Source organism: Vanessa tameamea, chromosome 13 (assembly GCF_037043105.1).
Source record: "Vanessa tameamea isolate UH-Manoa-2023 chromosome 13, ilVanTame1 primary haplotype, whole genome shotgun sequence".
In the NCBI taxonomy this organism is placed as follows: Eukaryota; Metazoa; Arthropoda; class Insecta; order Lepidoptera; family Nymphalidae; genus Vanessa; species Vanessa tameamea.
Genome location: NC_087321.1, coordinates 3925453 through 3945755, shown reverse-complemented (window position 1 = coordinate 3945755; position 20303 = coordinate 3925453). Strand labels below are relative to the sequence as shown.

The window sequence follows — 20303 nt, the reverse complement described above, 5'->3', positions numbered from 1 at the left end:
AATAAATATAAAATGTGTTGATTATTTTGATCATAATTTCAATAGAAGATGTGTAAAAGGGATTTTGCCCAAAAAATACTACTTAATCTTGTCATTGTAAATTCATTCTGGTTTCTTCAAATATATAGAAAAAGCTTCATAAATCCTCCATTGCAGGTAAGTACTACTGTGGCTGTAAAGTAGTGTCATGGAATACGTTCAAAAACGTGTAGGCAATAACAGTGATTAAATAATTTGACACATCTATTTATTTTTACATATTTTTACCTAAGAATTTGCACCTAGCTATAATATCTATTTGTATGTTAGTGCTGTGATATGAGCGTTACGAGTAGGTACATTGGAATGATCCTCTCTGCCTAGTAGGCTCCCCGAATCGTAATAAAGACGACTTTAGCAGGGCTTTCACGGTTCCTCTGGGTCAAATAAAAATATATTCGATATACTACACAATTAAAACTACAAAATCGATCAGCTTTAAAACTTTAGCAAAATGATTGACGCAAAAACTTCCGCGTCGCCATTATTATATCAATGATTCCTCCAAGATAAAGCCTTTCAAGTCATAAATTGATAAGTCTCACTCTGTACAATCTGTGACTACGTAAATAAAGGACTTTATTACCTTTATTTAAGGTTTAAAATGTAAATGAAGCTAATAAAGTGTCTATCTCGTAACAAAGCCATTCAAGTTCATTAGGCATGCGTTAGGGGAGCATTTCGGGACCCATCTCTGAAGCGAATATAAAACTGCTTATTGAGCGAAATAATTGACGCAAGCGGTTACATTGAATCGAAGCCTAGAGGGGTTAGAACGCTGTTTTAAAAATACTAGATTTGAAATTACTTACCGATTTTGGTAAAGTTTCTGAAAAACACGCTAAAGATAAAATTAAAAAAAAAAAAACTATTGTGACTTGTGTTTTTAAAGATTCCGTAATGTTATTTCGGTACTTTAGAAATAATATTGTTCCTTTTGCAGTTGAATACGATATTTCTTCAAAACATATAGCACCACATCTTATTGCCTCCATTGGTGAAAGGTGGGCTGGTATATTTTTATACGATTCAAGCGAGAAATGCTGCTAGCGTTCTTGCCACCAGTCCACGGTCATGATAAAATATCATGTACAGTAAGTATAGAGGGTACATTTTCATGTTTATTTGTATATACTTATTTAAGTATTAAATGTACTTTTTTTATGGCATTGGTTGGCGGACGAGTATATAATTATTTCAACACATTTATGAATTAATTGTAAGATTTGATATTGATTTTTATTAAAAATCTAGAGATCCTTGGAAAATCTGCAGCGATGTTCGTTTCGCAAAATAAAATAAATTATTTTTTAAGGTAGAGGAGTAATTAAATAAAAAATTAAAATAAATAAATGAGAGAATGATACTAAAACTACAATAGGTAAATATATTGGGTTTCGTAGAATAACGGAACCCTTATAGGATCGCTTTGTTGTCCGTCAGTCTGTTTGTCAAGACCCTTTATCTCGGGAACCCATAGAGGTATTGGGTTGAAATTAAAACGATATATTTAAGTTTCTTGAAGCTGTGAAAAAATCAAACTTTTAAGTTAAAAGATACGGCCGCTTATGACGCAAAAAACGTATATTTCGACACTCTAAGGGGAATCAAAATTTATAGGGTGTTTTCCATTATTCTAGAATTATGAAATATGGCAAATATTACCTTCTTATACTGCATGTGAAGATAATTATACATTTGTAATTGAATCATTAAAAACAAGGTCTTTATGCCAGGAAAGGCGGTCCAAATATTGAATTGAGTAAATCGTATGAAAGGGCTTCATTGACACAAGCTTAAATAGATTTTTAATTATTTTTATAATGTATACTTTTGGATTGATGACAAAGAATAAGAAAAAAACCTTTTTCCTTTTTATAAGTATAGGTAGGTTAGTTATCTAATAACAAATCTGGATTAAATTGAATATTTAAGTAAATAAAAACTGTTTTTGATTATTTTATGGTCATATACCTTCAATTTTTTTATAATATGCCCCTAAAAATATATACGGAACCATCTGAGGGCGAGTCCGACTCGCACTTTTTTAGTGTCCGAGTAGAGACGCAAAGGCCGCATTTCCATATTGCTGTAATATATCGATACTGATTGATTTATGTATTGAAATCTAAAGAGACCTGTAAGTATATATATCTATACAAGATATGAATAACCTCATAAATCGTTAATTGTATAAAACAGTCGCATTGCTTTTTTATTGGAATGAAATAGTGATAATATATTGCTACGAAATTGATTCAGATTTAAGTGAAATTGAAATATTATACGCCTTGCAAATTGTAATGCTCAACCAAATGCGGCGATGCGGGTAATGGAAAACTTTTTGGATCACAACTTTGCCTTTACCGGAATGCAATATCGAAACATATTTTTAATCGTAAACTCGCAAACTGGTGATATTGCATTTCTTGCAGCGTAGGCGCTTAGGAATGCATTTAATAAATACTTTGTTTCATTTAACTTACTTTATAAGATACGATAAGTGAATAAATAACATTTTATTATATTTTATTTTTGTTTTAATATCTTTATACCTAGTGGACATTTAACATTAAAATACAATCAATACAAAAAGGCGGAATGACATCTTAAATTAATAGTATACAAAAGTTAGATTTCTACCGAAAGGGAGTATTCGGCATCTAATGCAAGTTTCTGTATCCCATTTTGATTTCATCCGTTTCTCCCACGAGAAGCGAAGTATATGGGACTCGAAGGCACAAGCACTGATGCCCGAATACTTACTTAAACCCGCTATTCCGTCTTTAGAGGAACGCCGCCGCCGTCTTCAAGAAATTAATTGTATTAAGAAGTCCGTACTACCTTAGTCTGCAGTCCACCGACTAAAGTATCCTAAACCTCATGATTATTTAGTTTTTGTTGAAGATGTACTTCTTTTGGCGCATCATGAAAAAACGATGAGAGTGAATTCTTATGATGCGCGAACGGCACGACATGAAAACTACAAGATGAAGTTGCTCGCTAAGCCGCCAATCAAATGTTAAGTCGCTCGAAATATAAGTCTGTTTCGAGCGACTTGACTTGACTTATATATAACTTCACACCTTCGTATAATAAAATGTTTATTTTATTTTATTACAAATATAATTTGCGATAGTTTAAATTTCTAAGTGCTTTAGTAGTGGTGACGTTTATAATAATAATAATTATTATTTTATCGTTCATAAGTAGATTTTATATTAGTATTTTACTGTAGTTTATTATTTACATGCAATTCAAAACGTTTTGCAAATAACGCCATAGAAATAGAACTTTACATACATGCATGTTTTTTACTGTTTATTTACCAATTCGTTTAAAAAGAGAAAGCCGAGATGGCCCAGAGGTTAGAGCGTGTATCCTAAGGGATCATTGCGGGTTCAAACCCAGGCAAGCACCGCTGAATTTTCTAGTACTTAATTTGTGTTTATACTTAATTCATCACGTGCTCTGCGGTGAAGGAAAACATCGTGAGGAAACCTGCATGTGCCACTCCACCACCCCTCAATGAAGCAGCGTGGTGCAATTAGCTCCAAACCTACTCCACAAAGAGAGAGGAGGCTTTAGCCCAGCTGTGGGAAATTTACAGGCTGTTACTGTAGTTTAAAAAAGGACATATATATATTACATAGAGATACAATACATAAATATATATAAGATGCATGTATGTAAAGATCTATTTCTTTGGCTATTTAAATGTATATATAAACGATAGTAACTACTTACATATAATTCAATTAAGACAATAATAAAACGGAGCAATACGCTAGCATTTGCATTTAAGAAGCGAAACACGTGGTAGCGTTCATAACCACAAGTGTGACCTGCATTACGAGAATTCAATTACAAATGCAATGAAAACATGGCTAAGTGTACGGAGCTTAAATCATTAATGGTTTTATAATTCTAAGCACAATTTAGAGTTCGCCCGTATGACATTGTTTGACCATTTTGTACGTATTGTGTTTCGATTGGAAACTAGTAATAAATATTTATATAAAAATCTTATTACAAAAAATATAAACGGTACAATTCGCATTAAGCCTTTGAAGTAATAACGATTATTTGATACTTCGATTTGAGAGTCCAGAAATAAACAAATTTAAACACCTATAATCTAACAACAACGGCGTTAAAACTACAATAAAATAGTGATTATAATTCATTATTTTCCCAAAAAACACCAAATATTTATAGCTGTTAACGTTGAATGAGTGCCAGTCGTACACACATAACTGTTGTTTTTATCAATATGACGTCACTGAAATGACTGACAGCGTTTTTGCGGGAATAAAAAAGGTTCAAAATTTAATACAATTTTATGCCAAGAAAACGTGTTTATTTTGCCGAAATATATTTTTTATGGCTTTTTATTAGGAAAATCAACATTTTGAAGTACTTTATCAAACATAGTAAAAAAAAATTATATAAAATACTAAATAAATAAAGGTAATAAAATAAATATATCTATTTAATATTTTCTTGCGGAGCACATTTTATTTTTTAACAATTGGCACCCGTGCGAATCCGGCGTGGTTCGCTATTTTTTTATATAATAATAAACATATATGTATTTATATACCGTACATTACAACACCGATGATGATGTTGATTAATATTTATTACGATACTAATGTTTATGCGCAGTGGTGACCACCATCAGGTGGCCCATTTGACCATCCGCTCACAGACGCCATAAAATAAAATCCATACAAAACCATCACCGGATAGTTTTTATGTGTTACATTCATTAATCTGTTATCGCCATAAATATTATTTATTAGAAATCGTAAAATTTTTAATCTGTGCATCCATTAGTGTAGTAAAATTTTATTTTAAGCTCTTCGAATAACGACGCGTGATAGCCTAACAAAGTACAAACATATGTACTGCACATAAATATTTGTAAAAATAATCAGCGTGTATTTAAAATGTCAGCAAATAATTTAAAAAAAGTATGGTTATATTTAATCTATGAAAAGTAATAAGTATATATTGAAACCATTATGTAATGGGACTTATTATTTATGGGGACTGTAAATATCATACTATTGTGCAAAATCATATTCATACGAAGGCTTTTACTTGGATTTCTATATATTATTTAAATGTCAGATATTTATTAATATGTTGTTTACATATTAATAATTTTATTTTAAAGATATATTTGTTAATGAGAATTATTTAAACGCTATTTGACTTGAATGCAGACATTGCCCTATATTAGTTTTAAATAAACATTTGACGGTAGATACAAAATAAACAAACGTAAAACATTATCACGTTCGTCGTAAATAGTTGATTATTTTATATTTTATATGTAATAAAATAGATTTAATGTCTTATATTTTGTATGAACCGTGTAAATTCCAGTGCATTTACTAATATTGTTAAAGTTATGTGAGTGATTAAAATATATACTCTGTAATAAATGTAATATAGATCACGAGTCGCGCGTTCAAGTTAAGTGATCGGCGTGCATTAACATATACATATAATCTAATTTGGTTTTTTGTGGGGCGGTCTATACTCCTTCTTTAGTCATTTCACGCACACTACGACATCTTGGAAGCTCGATCCTCACTCGTACTAATGTACGCTGATTATTTAGCTTAGAAGCGACTTCGTGAGTTGGTATTAATATATGCCTCGTAATAAAAATTGTAGACACAAAACATGTTTGTTGCGATACCAAATTTTACAATTATTGTGAATCAATTTTTAAATCTATAAAGTCATAGTTCATTTGTATTTACAGTATTTTATTGTATTCAAATGTAACCTTAGAAAACAATTAGTACCTACTTGTCCAATATTACTTTTAATTTTATTTGTACTAACACAAGTGCAAATGAGGATAGAATTTAATTAAAGTAAGCTCTTATCTATGACATTATAGGATGCAAACACTGATAGCGAAGCTCCCAAATAATATTGATAAGAAATGAACGACCGTCCAGGAAATCAGATAACGTAAATTAAACAAATGCATTTTATACCCAAGAGAAATCACTATAATATAGTAAGCTACGGTTCCATATCGATGAATTGTTTATACAATTTCTCCGTGTGCTTTTACGTACGAATAGAATTCACTACAAGCAAGTCGACCCCTACGCCCGAGCTAACTGAAAAACCGCACATGCGCAAACAGTAGTGACTACCTTACACAAAACAAGAACTGACGTGGCGCGTGTTCAGTGCATTGAAAATACTCATAAATAATCATCATAAAAATAATAAAGAACCACAAATCAATGTAAGCTTTGTACTTTTAAAAGCATCGCATCGTACGCGAATAACGTCACGCACGCGCGAGCCGCTGTCAAAACAAACCATCACGTATTGCGATGTAAACATGAACGAGCGTAAGATATTACTATTTACACTCTCTGTAATTTTTTATTGCCTATACAGTGTTCACATGTGGTTTATGACAAACGCTGTGACTGAGGAGAAACCGCCGAAGCCCGACACGATCGCTGAAAAACATCCAGAATTGAAACCAAACATTTCACGCGTCAAATACGTAGTGAAGACAAAAGTGATACCATTATATCTGAAAGACGCCTGTAGCGCTTTGGAAATATTCACACAAAAACCGCATAGTTATAAAATAAAACGCGATAATATGGAAATCGAGAACAATGCTGTGACAGTGATCGGTATAACTGTTTTTCTAGTCATACTATTGTTGAACGCCTTACTTGACGTTCTCAAAGTGAAAGAAGAAGAGAGAGCAAGGAGGAAGCTGAACCCTAATGGAGAGAGAAGACAATCCTTAGCCGAGTTTGCGAACAAGAAAACATTGCGAAGAGAGTCAAGCAAATTTGGTCTACAGCTGTTTCAAATCGCAGAATCTGTGGTGACCTCGAGCGAAGAGAATATGAGCCGCCGTGAAATTAAGCCCTACACGAGAGGAGATTCAATTAATTCCTATCTAAGCGAGAAGACAACTAAAAATGAGAATTCAGCACCGGCTTCCATCGGCGAAATATCGGAACCGAGATCTGCAAAGAGGCAATCGATTGCCAAGTTATTTGGTACGTATAGAAAGATTTTTATATTTAAATGTTGCCTTTTTGTACATAAGTTAATTAACCCAATATAATATTAAATTTATTGTGAATATTTTAATACAAAATCAAGTTTATTAGAGAAATAAATGAGATCGATATACGATTAACAAACAAAAATATATTATTTTAATCTTGTCACTGTGTTGAAAATATTCCATTCAAGTTATTCTTTATAAGAAATATTTAAAAAAATACACGATAAATGTACTAATATCGACAGTCATAACAATGTACATAAACGCCAAGTATCCTTTCTCTGATAGACTTGTAGTTATTAAATATTAACTTTATGAATGTTTACTGAATGTCTGTTGTCGATGTTTTAATTATCTATCCTGTCTTTTTTTTGTCTCTCTTTACAAGGTCTGTCTGACGACTGAAAAGTATCAGGTAATTAATATTCTCACACTAAATACATTTGTAAAATCACCTTTTTTACTTTACGTGATAAGGACTGATTGTTTTTATGAATTCCAAATAGCGCATTATTGCTTGACGATTCTTATAAAAATTGCACTTTCTTGCTTGTATGCTTTAATTTGCACAGAACATCTTATTAGGTTTTGGGTTAAAGATTGTGTGTATAACAAAAATAACAACCTGTATATATATTTATAAATATCTACTTTTAATTTATAAAAGTTAAAATGTGACTTCTTCATTTAGATGTTTAAATATAAATACATTACTGTATTGGTAATACATAATAATATTACATATAAGGTTACGCAGCAATGTAATATGTACAGCACGTTCATTGCTTGAAATCGATTAATCATGTTAAATCGCCTTTGAGCACGTGCGTGGAAAGACGCAGCGAAAAGGTTTCTTGGTTCGATGGAATGAATAAGCACTGTATTGGGTTATGTAATACTTAATAACAAAACAATTTAACTGAAATTATAAATAAGAACGCTTTGTACATATTCATCGCATGTCATATTCTGAAATTAAAAATTTGGAAATAAAGATATTTCCAAATTCGATGGTACGTATTATAGGTATTACAAGTAACAATAATTACCGTTATTAACTATCAATTTACGTGATAGCCGCAAATGACGAATTTAAATGGGATTTCAACCCAACGTCTTATCTTCATCTAATCGATCCGTTTAATGTTTTGTATATAGAATAGTAACAGCCTGTAAATTCCAACTGGGACTCTCCTTTGGGAGAAGACATGAAGCATATTCCGTTGAAAAGTAGACACATGCAGGAGTCCTCACGATGTTTTCTTTCACCTCCGGGGACGAGATGAATTATAAACACAAAATAAAAAATTAAAAAATTTTTTAGCAAATGAAATTAAATTATATATAGTTTTTAGTTTTCGGATAATAAAAAGACTAGCTGTCTTTCTCTCGCCGGTTCTTCTGAAGTCAGAGTATTTTCTCTTCCGAATCGGTGGTAGTGTTTAATTTGACAATTTATAAGTAAGTCATAAATGCTTCTATATTGAATAAAGGAATTGTATTTTGAAACGAACCATTACTTTTTAAGACAAATTGTACTACTTTTTAGTTTATCAATACCAATAACATTATTAGATTATTGAGCTGAATTTATTAATTAATGCTCATTAAACATTTAAAATATAAATTTCAATTATAAATTAAAGTATTTAGTCAAATTTTATTTGCTATAAGTACACACCGTACGACAACAGATTTTGTTCAATTCAAATCATGACCCTCTCGGTCTGTTAAACACGAATTTTCCGAATGGTTAATCAAAGCATTTGTTAAACAATTATTATCCGATACCTGTAATAGACCACAGAGTAAATAGTTCCTATATAGGTTTGCGAAATTTATTTATTATCTGTTGTTTATTGTTCAATGTTCATTGTTCGCGGAAATTAACAGTATTACTAATATTAAACATTTGTTCGTATTGCGACATAATTTACCTTGTTTTTTTTTATTACATTATGCAATACCTGTGTTAGAAAATAAAACAAATAGAAAATTGGTTTGGAAATGTATTTATCATCTGTCATTCATCGTTCACATTTCGCGAATCGCGGGAATTTTATGTTAAAAGGCATTGTAATTATTTGTGCGTTTTCACAAAAACACAATAGAAGCTACCTTTTTTTCGAAGTTTAATAAAGATAAATATATAAGTAAATGCATACCGCATTGTCGATATTACAATATTATCTCATAATGCTAAATAAATTCAAATATTATCCTTATAAACTTCTCTTTAATGTTCAAGTTTAGTTCTAGTGTACTTGAAGATAAATAATGAAAGACGGTTTGTATTTTGTAAAAGATAATTTGTTTGTTAGAGTAGAAAAGACAAGATTACGTATTGAATAAGTTGATCTTACCGATGATTGGATTCAATCCTGGGTAAATTGCCCTTAGCCTGGTCGTGGTACTGTAAGGAGCATTTCAGTGGATATCGTAACCACGTTATCAAAATATTTGAGATGAACTTTTCAAATAACGGCTTAATTATCAGACTCACATTAAGACTTACGCGAAAAATACTCCTTACATACGTAGCTTATGATTTGAAACATTTAATCACGTAAACCTTAGATTACTTCTATAACCAGATAAAGTATCGCACTACCAAAGAACTAAAACAAAAGAGTTAACTTTACTATCTTGGTGTGTGTGACAGCTACATATGTTTTATATTGCTAAACATCATTCTAATTTACTACTGTGTGTTTTTAGTGGCCAAGAGTTGACAATTATTTCTTTCTAGATAAATCTAAGGCGTAAACATTAACAATTTGCTAATCCGGGCAAGTACTAGTGACTTTTGCTTGTCACAAATGTCCAAGCGGCAGTGAGGCAGCGTGATATAATTAAAATATGTTATAATATGTCTATTCTTTATGTACAAAATCTTGAGGTTTTAATTATTCTTTAAAGGACAATAATTTCTTAAATCATATCCTATTTAATATGTATCGAACAGAATCATTGTATTTAAAGTTAAAGTTGTTAAAGTAGTGTTCGTAATCGGTTGCACTTAATATTAAGAGATACCCATAACAGGAGCCAGATGTTATAGAAATATACATATAGACACAGTCAATCGATCAATGTAATCAACTCATAAAATAATTAGGATTTTTTTACGTTTAATCAAATCAAATCAATTTTATTCAAGTAAACTTCACAATAAAGCGTTTTTGAATCGTCAATATTTAAACACAACCACCATTACGGAAAGCAGTGTGTAATGTTTCGACTGAAATATTATTGATTGTTTTTCGCAGTCTTTGAAACACTGAAAAGATAAACAATAACAAAACTCAGATCGAATTAAATATTTACATTAGCAATACAATTTTTTCACCGATCATTGATCCTATAACCGTTAACGTAGAACTTAAATTCACAGTAAATTCACCAGAAGCTTTATTAAATGGTTCACAATTTATTTAAAATTGATAATTTTTAGGAGGTCGACCAGCCCCGATGGTACGTCGCTCATCGTACCCAGCCTTACCTCTAAACCCTGAGATCCAAGCTTTGATGATGGGCAGCAAGCAATCATCATTCGACAGCGATGACGAAGATGGGAAGGGGCGACGTGTCAGGATCATACGTAGATTTTAATTAGTTTTCTTCTAATAATTTACGCTATTAATAATACAAGGTGACTCGCGAGCAACGATCCGCTAATTCACTCGCATTTCTGAACGTTTAATTTACTTGATGATATAAACAAAGCAAATATTCGTTCGAACTCGAAGACAAAAATACACGAATCTTTGCTCTGCAGTGCTATTCTGTAAAACTTCATTTCGAATCTCACTTGTGAAATGCTGAAAATTAGCTCATATTGCTATTATGATTCGTGTCTCCTTCGAATATTATAATTATTATAGACAAAGTCGCTTATAACGTTCTGAGATTTCAACATCGTTTTCTGCGGTGAGTTTCGAGTTTATTCTTACAGAGAGCTCAACTGAATTATTTCAATCTAAAATTAGATATTTTAATTTTAGATTCAACCCACTTTGTTAGAATATGTTAAGCTGTTTATTATAATTTAGTATTCGTATATCCTATTTACTTTAGTCAAAACGACATAATGTTAAATGTCGACTGTGGAGACTGGAAAGATTTTTAATCCAGATAGACAAAGACATTGCTGACAATTAATACATATTTTACGCAAAAAGACTTTAATACCTACTTGGTATTTTTAATTAAAATTTTCCAATTTAAAATATATTTTTAATCATAACAAAACGTTTTCTATGACAACGTTTTTAATAGTTATTAAATACATAATATGAAGTAAACTTAATACAGTATGTATTCATCTATCACCTTTTGACAATAAAATAGAAATTTCATATACTCCTTACATGTAATAGAGATAATAATACTATTCATACTTAATCTTTCAATGCACTTTAAGATTTAATAAGCATTTATATTAAAAAGTGAATGTAAGAGCACTAATTTTAATTTAAAACAAAACGTGCCTAATGCAGTCAGTCAACACATCAACGTGTATTATCTATTATTACACGTCCAGATGTTAAATATAAGTATTATATTTAATAACGCACTAGGCTCGGATTACAACCGGACAATTCAACTAGATTTTCTATTTTTATCCGGAATAAACCGGATCATACTCGGGTTTATCCGAGTCTCTGGAATGTTTTTCTTGGCACAAGTGGATGGTGATTTTTGATATGCAGTTTATTGAAATGTACGCTGCAGAATGAGTTTCGAGCCAGACCGGTTTCATTATTACAGACTCGCAGCTAGACGCACGCGCATATTTTTATATTTTATTTGCCAAATTATTTTTTTGATATTGTATCATTCGCAAAATGTATCTGAAATGAAGTAATGTAATTTTTGGGTTGGATTGGTGGTGGTGGTGAATGCACATCTTGAAAAGCAATTTGAAGGGAAGGATTAATCCAGCATTTTCTTTCAGCAGCATCATCTTTTCTTTTTTTTTTATTATTGGAACAACTAAACTAAAAATATCAACGGAAATTAACTTTACTTTAAAAGAGAGATCTTTTATCTATCGCAACTCGAGCTACCATTGATATATACCATATGATAAAATTTATTTCCGGATTGTAACTACGCGTGTAGTCTATAGGCATGACGAGCGCAACAAAGTCGACTTTTTCCGGATCCGGAGACTCCGGAAACTTGTACTCCGAGCCTTGAGTATAATATCACAATATCTTATAAATAAAATATTATTGTACGATTAAATTATATATTTATCATTGGCTAAGCCAGAGTTATTCTAAGGTTATATTATAATCGGTGATTGTTTTGTTTCGATGAAATTTAAATAGATTTTAATCGTGTCTGGAACTCTGAGCCTTGTGTAAAATCTTCTTACGTCAATATTTATATTCAATAATAATTAACATATTCTATATATGTATATGATCCTTACCCCGCTTTTGTTTAAGCTGGTTTTAAGGAGCGAGAAACGTGGACCAGAAATAATATTTGACTAATCTTGAACGATTAAATGTATGTACTAATTACATATATGTGGTCATTGGAATGAATTTTGTATAGTTATCGTATTAACATTTTCATATTCTTGTATTAAAGTGCATATCCTTGTAACAATTTATAATATTAATATACGTAATTAAATATAATTTTAAGAATTACAGTATCTAGTCAAATTATATCTTAATAATGCATTTTTAAGATTAAATACTATAATAATGTTTGATTGAACCATACATTGATCTTTCTATAATGTTACTTCTAATATCATCGTCCTCCTGCCCTTATCCCAATTTTACTTGGAGTCGGCGCAGCATGTCTTCTTCTTCCATACTTGTCTGTCGGTCGTCATCTCACAAGTAACATTCTTTATAACCATATCGGCTTTCACACAATCCATCCATCGTTTCTTGGGTCGTCCCCTACCTCTATATCCATCCACATCCATTCTCAAAACCTTTCTCACAACATGGTCCTCATTCCTCCGCATAACATGCCCATACCAAGACAGCCGGTTTCCAGATAGCTTCTCGGTTACCGGTGCCACTTTCAAACTTCTTCTTATGTACTCATTCCTTACTCTATCCATTCGAAACATGGACAGTATAATGTTACTTCTATTAATTATGATGATATACCTATAAGGTTTAAAACGTAGTCAGTTAAAATAAATTATAAATCTTAGTGATTAAAAAGATACTACGAGTACGAGCTAAGGGTCTTCTAAAATCTTTCAATGATATATTTCTATTTCCAAAGTGTAAGTTCCTATATACCTAAATACGATAAATTCATATCAATTTTAAATTACTAAATTTGCTAATCTTATCGAGATACTAGAGTATAATTGAAACCAATTGACTCAATAATTTTATTTTTTATCTATCTGTGTATAGTTTTATTTCGCTAAATAATAACTGTTGTTACATTTAGTACTACATTTATTTCAACAAACTATTCGACAACGTTGTTACTACAAAAGTAACGCATTTTTAAGTTCGAATTATAAAAACGATAACGTTATTTTTATATATTTTTTTATTCGCTGTGTTATTTTTTCGTTATTTACTTTAAATATAATTAAAAACTATAAAGTCTGATTGTAATTTAGTATATAATATAAATGTGGGTAAATATGTAATTGCATGTGATCTTATATTATTACCTACGCACCTCTTCTTGTAACTTTTAAAGTACAATTGACAACGTTTTTAAAATAATATTCAATAAAGTTATATTACAAATTATATTTTATGTTTTATTTGATAATATCATGAGGTAAATGAATTGTGAAGCCAAAAAACAGGTCACTGTTTGTTCGTTTACTGTCAATTCATTCAATGTAATAGAAGTTTGAATGATTTGAGATCTTAGTAGATTTTTGAAAATGATAAAAGTTTAATTTTATTTCTAGTTTGTCTTATTAATTAACATGCTTTGGGATAATTGGGATATAAATAATGATGAATGTCTAGTTAAAACCATTGACCAAATTTCCAGTAATAAAATTTTGCGGTTATGAACAGATCTCAACAAGTCTCTCGAAATAATGACATAACCTTAAGTATTATTTAAACGACAAAATCAGTAGTGTGAATTATTAGTAGTCCACGAATAGTACTAAAATTACAGAATACATATCAGTAAAAGATCAGCAGCAAAATGATATCCACCCCAAGGCAGTTTGGAAATGGCGACTGTAGTGTGTATTGGGGCTAAAAGTAATGTTCGACTATTTTCATTGTTTATGCCATGACTTGTCCTCGACCCGGTACAATCGCGATACTTGGATACGAGCCAAACACTTGTACTCAATATCGCATTTTTTTTATTGGTTCCCAATTTTTATATAAGTTGCTAAATTTGATTTCACGTTTACGTTTTAGTGACCTTGTTCTTTTTTTGGAGTTGTATTAGAATTTTAACTATGCACTTCGTATTTATATATAAAGATATAATTATATTATTCCTTCAAATCCACATGGTATTTTTAATAGAATAATAGTTATATTATTTTTAAAATTAAAAAAAATATACAGTAAGTATATTTTCTATAGATCTAAGAATAACCTAACAACAAAACGAACAATCTAAGCCAAAAGCAAGATGTTTGGTATTAGTTCTGAATATACGGAAGTTCCCTAACAAGTCGTAAACCTTGCAAAATCAAATATGAGTTCCCAAGAATATCCATCCCAAGCTATGATTGATATATTATAAGATGTTGTATATTAAATAAAATTGATAGTGATGTACGTAATTTTAAATAAAAGGCCTTGCTAGATTTAAAAATAATTCTTTAACCTCGAATGCTGTAGCAGTCTTACAGAGGCGCGAATGAAACGAACTCGTCTGGTTTGTGTTACACGTTTAAAGAAGTATCGTAAACGCTATTTACATTAGAATATCTTAAATGATACCACATTTGTTTTATATAAAATATATAAAACAAATTTGTAAATAATTAGTGTTTAAATTTATAAAACATTAAGAAAAATCTCGAATGTTTTCGTGCAGTAAGTTTGAACAGGATTAAAGAATGTTTTAGCAAAGTATTACGGTTTGGCACATTACGCTCAAAGGCAACATAAAGATGGACTGCGGAAGAATCGCAAACAGCGTCCTACATTGGAACTACAGGGGATTTACTGAATTTCCCCTCAAGCGTCTACAAGGCGAGGAGGACGAGATAACGGACATTTATTTAAAGGAAAATTTAATATCTCGTATACCAAGCGATATTGGTAAACTGAACAACCTAGAAAGCTTATATCTGAGCGGGAATGACATTACCGAGTTGCCTAGAGAGATATCGAAGTTAACTCGTTTGAAGTGTTTGGATCTTAGTGGCAATCGATTGCGATATATACCGGATGAGATCGGCGAAGTGAGGAACTTAAAATTTTTGATATTGGATGAGAATGAACTCCGTGAACTGCCGTTAAGGATAGCTGAGTTGCGGACGCTTCGTTATCTTTCGGTTTGTGGTAATCATGTTCTTGATATGGTTTTGTGTTGCGTGTTTACAAGTGTGCCGATTTTTGACTAACAATACGATTCGAAAGTATTTTGCTGGAAATAATATCTTCTAACTCACAATCAATTTTACAGGTAAGAACAAATTTTTTTAATATAAATAATAAGTACCTATTAGATAAAGAGCTAAATGATTTTCGTCTTCACAACTACCTCCATATTTTAAATTTCGAATGTCATTCACACGAATACAGATTCATGTACATAATAAGTATTTAAAGATATCGTGTTCGCGTTTGTATACTTTATTAAGTTATATTATTAATTAAAAAAAATAGAACAAATTATCTATAGTTTGAATTTTAAACAACAATAACAAACTAATAAGTCATAGTATAATTATAATTCTAAATAATAAAACCAATAAAACTAATCTCTCTGTGAATGTTGCCATATTTCTCATAATTAGCCAAATTTTGTGACCCCAATACCTAGATTTAGTATCGCTCGTAAACCGAAGGAAACAGTTGTAGCTATGTTTTCCGATAACAAACTAGTGGTTATAAATCAAGCCGAACGCTTCCTCGTTGATCCGTTTGACCCATTTGCACCAAGTTACGAAAATCTCTGATATAGTGCAATTATATAATACTTAGTATATATTATATTAATATCACTGAATTATTATTGGTAAAAAAGATTAACAGTGGGTGAAGTTATTAAATGTTGCTAATTGTTAATTGTTAATTATTAAATGTTGGGTGAATTCAAAGTTTTTGTTTGATTAAAATTAATATGTGGAAAATTATTATATATTAGATAATATTCGAATATATTGTGTCTATTATATTATAACTTTGCCGAATACTCATTCAGGTAAAGCTAAATTCTATGAAAAAACACTGTTGAGAACTCATGATATAAATTATTGTCTATGGATACTGGTATAACTTCGTTGTCTATTATAGTATATTTCTGGGATAGATTGATAATTGTGATGTTTTGAATATATTTATAAAATTATATAAAACTACTAATATACATAAATATATAACTTAATTATTATAAAAAACGAACCAAATCTCTTTCAAATTAAATAATTAACTTTTTAAAAAAATTCAAATGAAATTTATAAGTAGGCATTACCTATTACAACAGTGTCCTTTATCACTTCACTGTTCCAAAGATGTATCTTTATGTATGTGTTAGGAATAATTTGACAGTACGCGAAAATGCTTTGTTAGAGAGGGCTTTATGCATTGTTAGAGGAATCTGTAGCAATAATCAGTACATACTCTAAAAGTATCAAAACAATACTAAGAACTCAATCATGATAATTACACAGTATGTATGTATGTTTAGCCATGATAAGTTATTTTGTACCATACCAAATTTAAGTTATGATTATTTCAAAACAAATTAATTAAATAAATATTTTTTCAGACAACGCCCTACAATGGTTACCACAAAGACCTGTTTATAATTATCATCATTGCGAATTGAGATTTTGGAGGAACTCGAGTCTGAAGTCTATACCGTATTCATTATGGTATCATATGTTTAGAGGGCAGCAGACAAGAAGTCTCGATATAGGGTAAGTTAGACTAGTTAGTTAGACTAGTTATCGACCGCGTCTTTTTTTAGTCGTCAGCGAATAACCTCTAAAACAAGAGCCACCAGAAAGGGGGAAATAGACAGAATATAGACAGGGTATTAATTTACTAAACGGTACAAATAATTACTCCGCATTGAATTAGGGGATTCGGAGTCAAGAATCTCCAAATCTTTCTGCCAACAGAGGTTTTACCTGAACTGGCACTGGCTGTTTTTTTGCCGTATTGATAATTACCGCCTATCGTGTCATATAACCGATTAATCTCATCGATACAAATAGCTACGATCAGATTTCCATTATTTTATATTTTTAAAAAATTGATCTTTGTTCTAGGTGTTTAAGCCAACCAAAGCACCATGAAACGTCTAATTCGGCGAGGTGTGTTTTGCAGTTAAGCCAAAATTTACCAGGATGCCATTTAGATTTAAACTTTCCAACAAAATACAATCATATTTTCGATAAAGGCACGTCATTCGTACCGAGTTTATTCGAGTTATCAAAAAGAAGATTTTATGATGATATCAACGAAGCAGCGATGAAACTGACCAAAGCTCCGCTAAGTATTTATGTTGATTTTTACAATGCTGATAAATGCGAAACTAACTATAACATTAAAGATGTACAAGAAACCTTAAACGGTTGTAATATTAATAACAACAATAATGTTATATTTAATTCAAATGATCAAAGAACGAATGAAAATGATAATCTAATATTAAGAAGCAAAAGAAAAGGTAGCTGCGAACCCAAAGATATGATTGAAGAATATTTTGATTACCTACCAAGATTTATAAGGGATGATTTATATAATGGGCCTTTATCGAGATGCGAGAACGCGCGATGTAAGAAGCCTATATTTGATTTCGTCTATTACGAGTTTTGTGTTGAGTACGTACCATTTATTATATTACATTTAGAAAATGTGAAATTATATTTTCGGAATATTTTTTGCGATAAAGATTTTTTTTACTTATATTAATTTATCCATCTGACTCAATGTCGTTCACCGCTAGCGGTTAGCTTATAAGATAGCTGATTCCCAATTTCCAAATGCAAAACCAGGCAGGCAAATAAAAACATTGAATATTTCTGTAGCAGCCCGGATTCTAATCGAAAAAAAATTAAGTTTCGTCAAAATCACCTAAAACCACATAGCTAGCACACTTAATATTTAATTTGGTCATGACATGACGATAATAAGGTTATTAACAGTATTTTTAATAAGGTAAAACAACAGATTGTCTATATACCACAGCTGTGCTAGAGCCTTCGCTTGGGTAGAAGTTAGTTTGCCGATTAGTCCACACTACTCCGATGAGGGTTGTTCGATACGTATCTAGTATCAACCATACAATGTATATTCGAGACATATAGTTGTCCCCACAATAACCTTTTCACTATGAAGTAGCAGCCATTAAATGTCAGACAGCTGAGCTAACACCTCCTCTCTATTGAAGGTTTGAAGGAAGTATTTTTTCGATTTCTTAATAAATATTTTATATGTATTAAGAAACCGAAAATTTTTGTTAAGATTCACGTTTTGTTTGAAGTTTCAGTTAAATATGTATTTACAATTTCAGGAAATTAATCCTAATCGAAGCTACCGAAGATATTATTCTAAGCGCTGCATTTTGTTCAAAGACTTGTGCGGAGGCATGGAAACCGGGAAAGGCTATTCTGAATTGGAAATTCGTTTAATGAATTGAAAATTGGTATTATAATCAGTTAATTTATTAAATAACATTATATTTTAAACATAGTTTTTATTTCGTTATGTATTCATAAACCTTCCTGATGTACGAAGACGATGAGTGGTATGGGGATGAGTATCCGAGCTGTGGAAAGATGTGTGTGTGTGTATTGAGTAGTGCGAGGAAACTTAACATAATATTTTTACCTGTGCTAGGAAGATGTACAAGTGTACTACAGATCTGCTTCTAAAAAATACCGTGTATTGACTGGTAGTCCAGTCTGTTCTAGCTGGCAGCACTGCGTCGTTCGCATCCCTTGCTCACGTCACTTACCCACACATCACTATTCTACCAGAGCTGCGCTCAACGAGGCTAGGAGAAAAACGTGATCCTATTGGTGGATTTTTCAAATAATTATGATGAAATCTCATTATGAACACTGATGATACTTGTTTTAATTGGTTAAAATAAAAGCTTTAGTTTAGATAAATACAAGGATTTATCACATGATAATAAACATTTTATTACTAATCCGCTCCGTTGAAGCGTTAAGCGTCGTCTTCGGAACATGTCAAGCGTCCCTTATATATTATGTAGTAAATGAAACGGGGAGCTAATTCTATTAACAAATTGTCAGGTTATCGCAGTCGAATAACGTAGTCGTTGCCTTTGTCCTACTCAAATAACACAACGATCTCATTGCGGTTATGACTTAATTGGATTGGTATAAAATCGGGAACTGTTATAAATTAATAGAATTGTATTAATTATAATAATTAATCATTACGTATTGAAAATAGGATTTTTCGTAAGCCATTACTTGTTTTATTTTTGAGAATAAAATTGTATATACAATGAAATTAAAATGAAAAAAGTACTCGATTTCAATATAAAAGTATACTCCTGAAAGCTATTTACTATAGAAAATATTTAATTTAAAAAAATATATGTTTAAATTTAATTCGTTTTTCTTTAATATTATAAACTTACAATTCCTATGTTTCACATCACTTTATTCTGTGGCTCTATTGATTGAAATCAAAAGCCATCTAGGTATCCGCCATTATTTATACAGCTAGAATACCTAGTGAGGCATACAATCAACAAAATGTAAAAAGGGGTTAGAGTCCAAAAAAAAATTGAAATATTCATTAGTAAGCTTTAAAATTTGAAAGAACTCACAGTACTTTGAAATTGAGTCTAACAAAACAAGCAACATGTTTACAGAGATTATTTTGAACAAAAATTTAAGTTTGTATTATCATTAAATTAAATGACGAAAATCTTAATTTAAATTTAAATAGAATTAGTAATTTCAAAAAATAAAAGCCGTAGACATTTATTATAAAACGAATAGCTTTCAATTCAAATTTATTTATTGTTAGACACAAATTACAAACAA

General features: G+C 30.9%; 2 protein-coding genes across 3 annotated transcripts; both read left to right on the top strand.

The window, feature by feature from the left end:
- Nucleotides 1-5963: 5963 nt before the first annotated feature.
- Nucleotides 5964-11254, top strand: LOC113397958 (uncharacterized). 2 transcript variants are annotated; one of them, XM_064216810.1, is made up of 3 exons: nt 5976-7103; nt 7503-7529; nt 10569-10679. In XM_064216810.1, exons 1-2 carry the CDS (start codon nt 6419-6421, stop codon nt 7517-7519), a joined length of 702 nt encoding a protein of 233 aa, XP_064072880.1. In that variant the 5' UTR covers nt 5976-6418; the 3' UTR covers nt 7520-7529; nt 10569-10679. The 2 variants fall into 2 exon arrangements, with proteins under 2 accessions (XP_026492280.1, XP_064072880.1); XM_026636495.2 differs by lacking the exon at nt 7503-7529 and having other exon boundaries at nt 5964-7103; nt 10569-11254.
- Nucleotides 11255-14957: 3703 nt separating this feature from the next.
- LOC113397931 (ras guanine nucleotide exchange factor L) lies at nt 14958-18929 on the top strand. Its single transcript, XM_026636461.2, has 4 exons — nt 14958-15606; nt 17039-17189; nt 17544-18098; nt 18791-18929. Exons 1-4 carry the CDS (start codon nt 15213-15215, stop codon nt 18906-18908), a joined length of 1218 nt encoding a protein of 405 aa, XP_026492246.2. The 5' UTR covers nt 14958-15212; the 3' UTR covers nt 18909-18929.
- The last annotated feature ends 1374 nt before the right edge of the window (nt 18930-20303 follow it).

Bases quoted from the DNA above. Each gene is read 5' to 3' on its own strand.
- LOC113397958 (XM_026636495.2), top strand. From the start codon at position 6,419: ATGAACGAGCGTAAGATATTACTATTTACACTCTCTGTAATTTTTTAT. The intron at 7,104-10,568 runs GTACGTATAGAA...GATAATTTTTAG, and splicing joins ATCGATTGCCAAGTTATTTG to GAGGTCGACCAGCCCCGATG.
- LOC113397931 (XM_026636461.2), top strand. From the start codon at position 15,213: ATGGACTGCGGAAGAATCGCAAACAGCGTCCTACATTGGAACTACAGG. The intron at 15,607-17,038 runs GTAATCATGTTC...ATATTTTTTCAG, and splicing joins TCGTTATCTTTCGGTTTGTG to ACAACGCCCTACAATGGTTA. The intron at 17,190-17,543 runs GTAAGTTAGACT...TCTTTGTTCTAG, and splicing joins ACAAGAAGTCTCGATATAGG to GTGTTTAAGCCAACCAAAGC.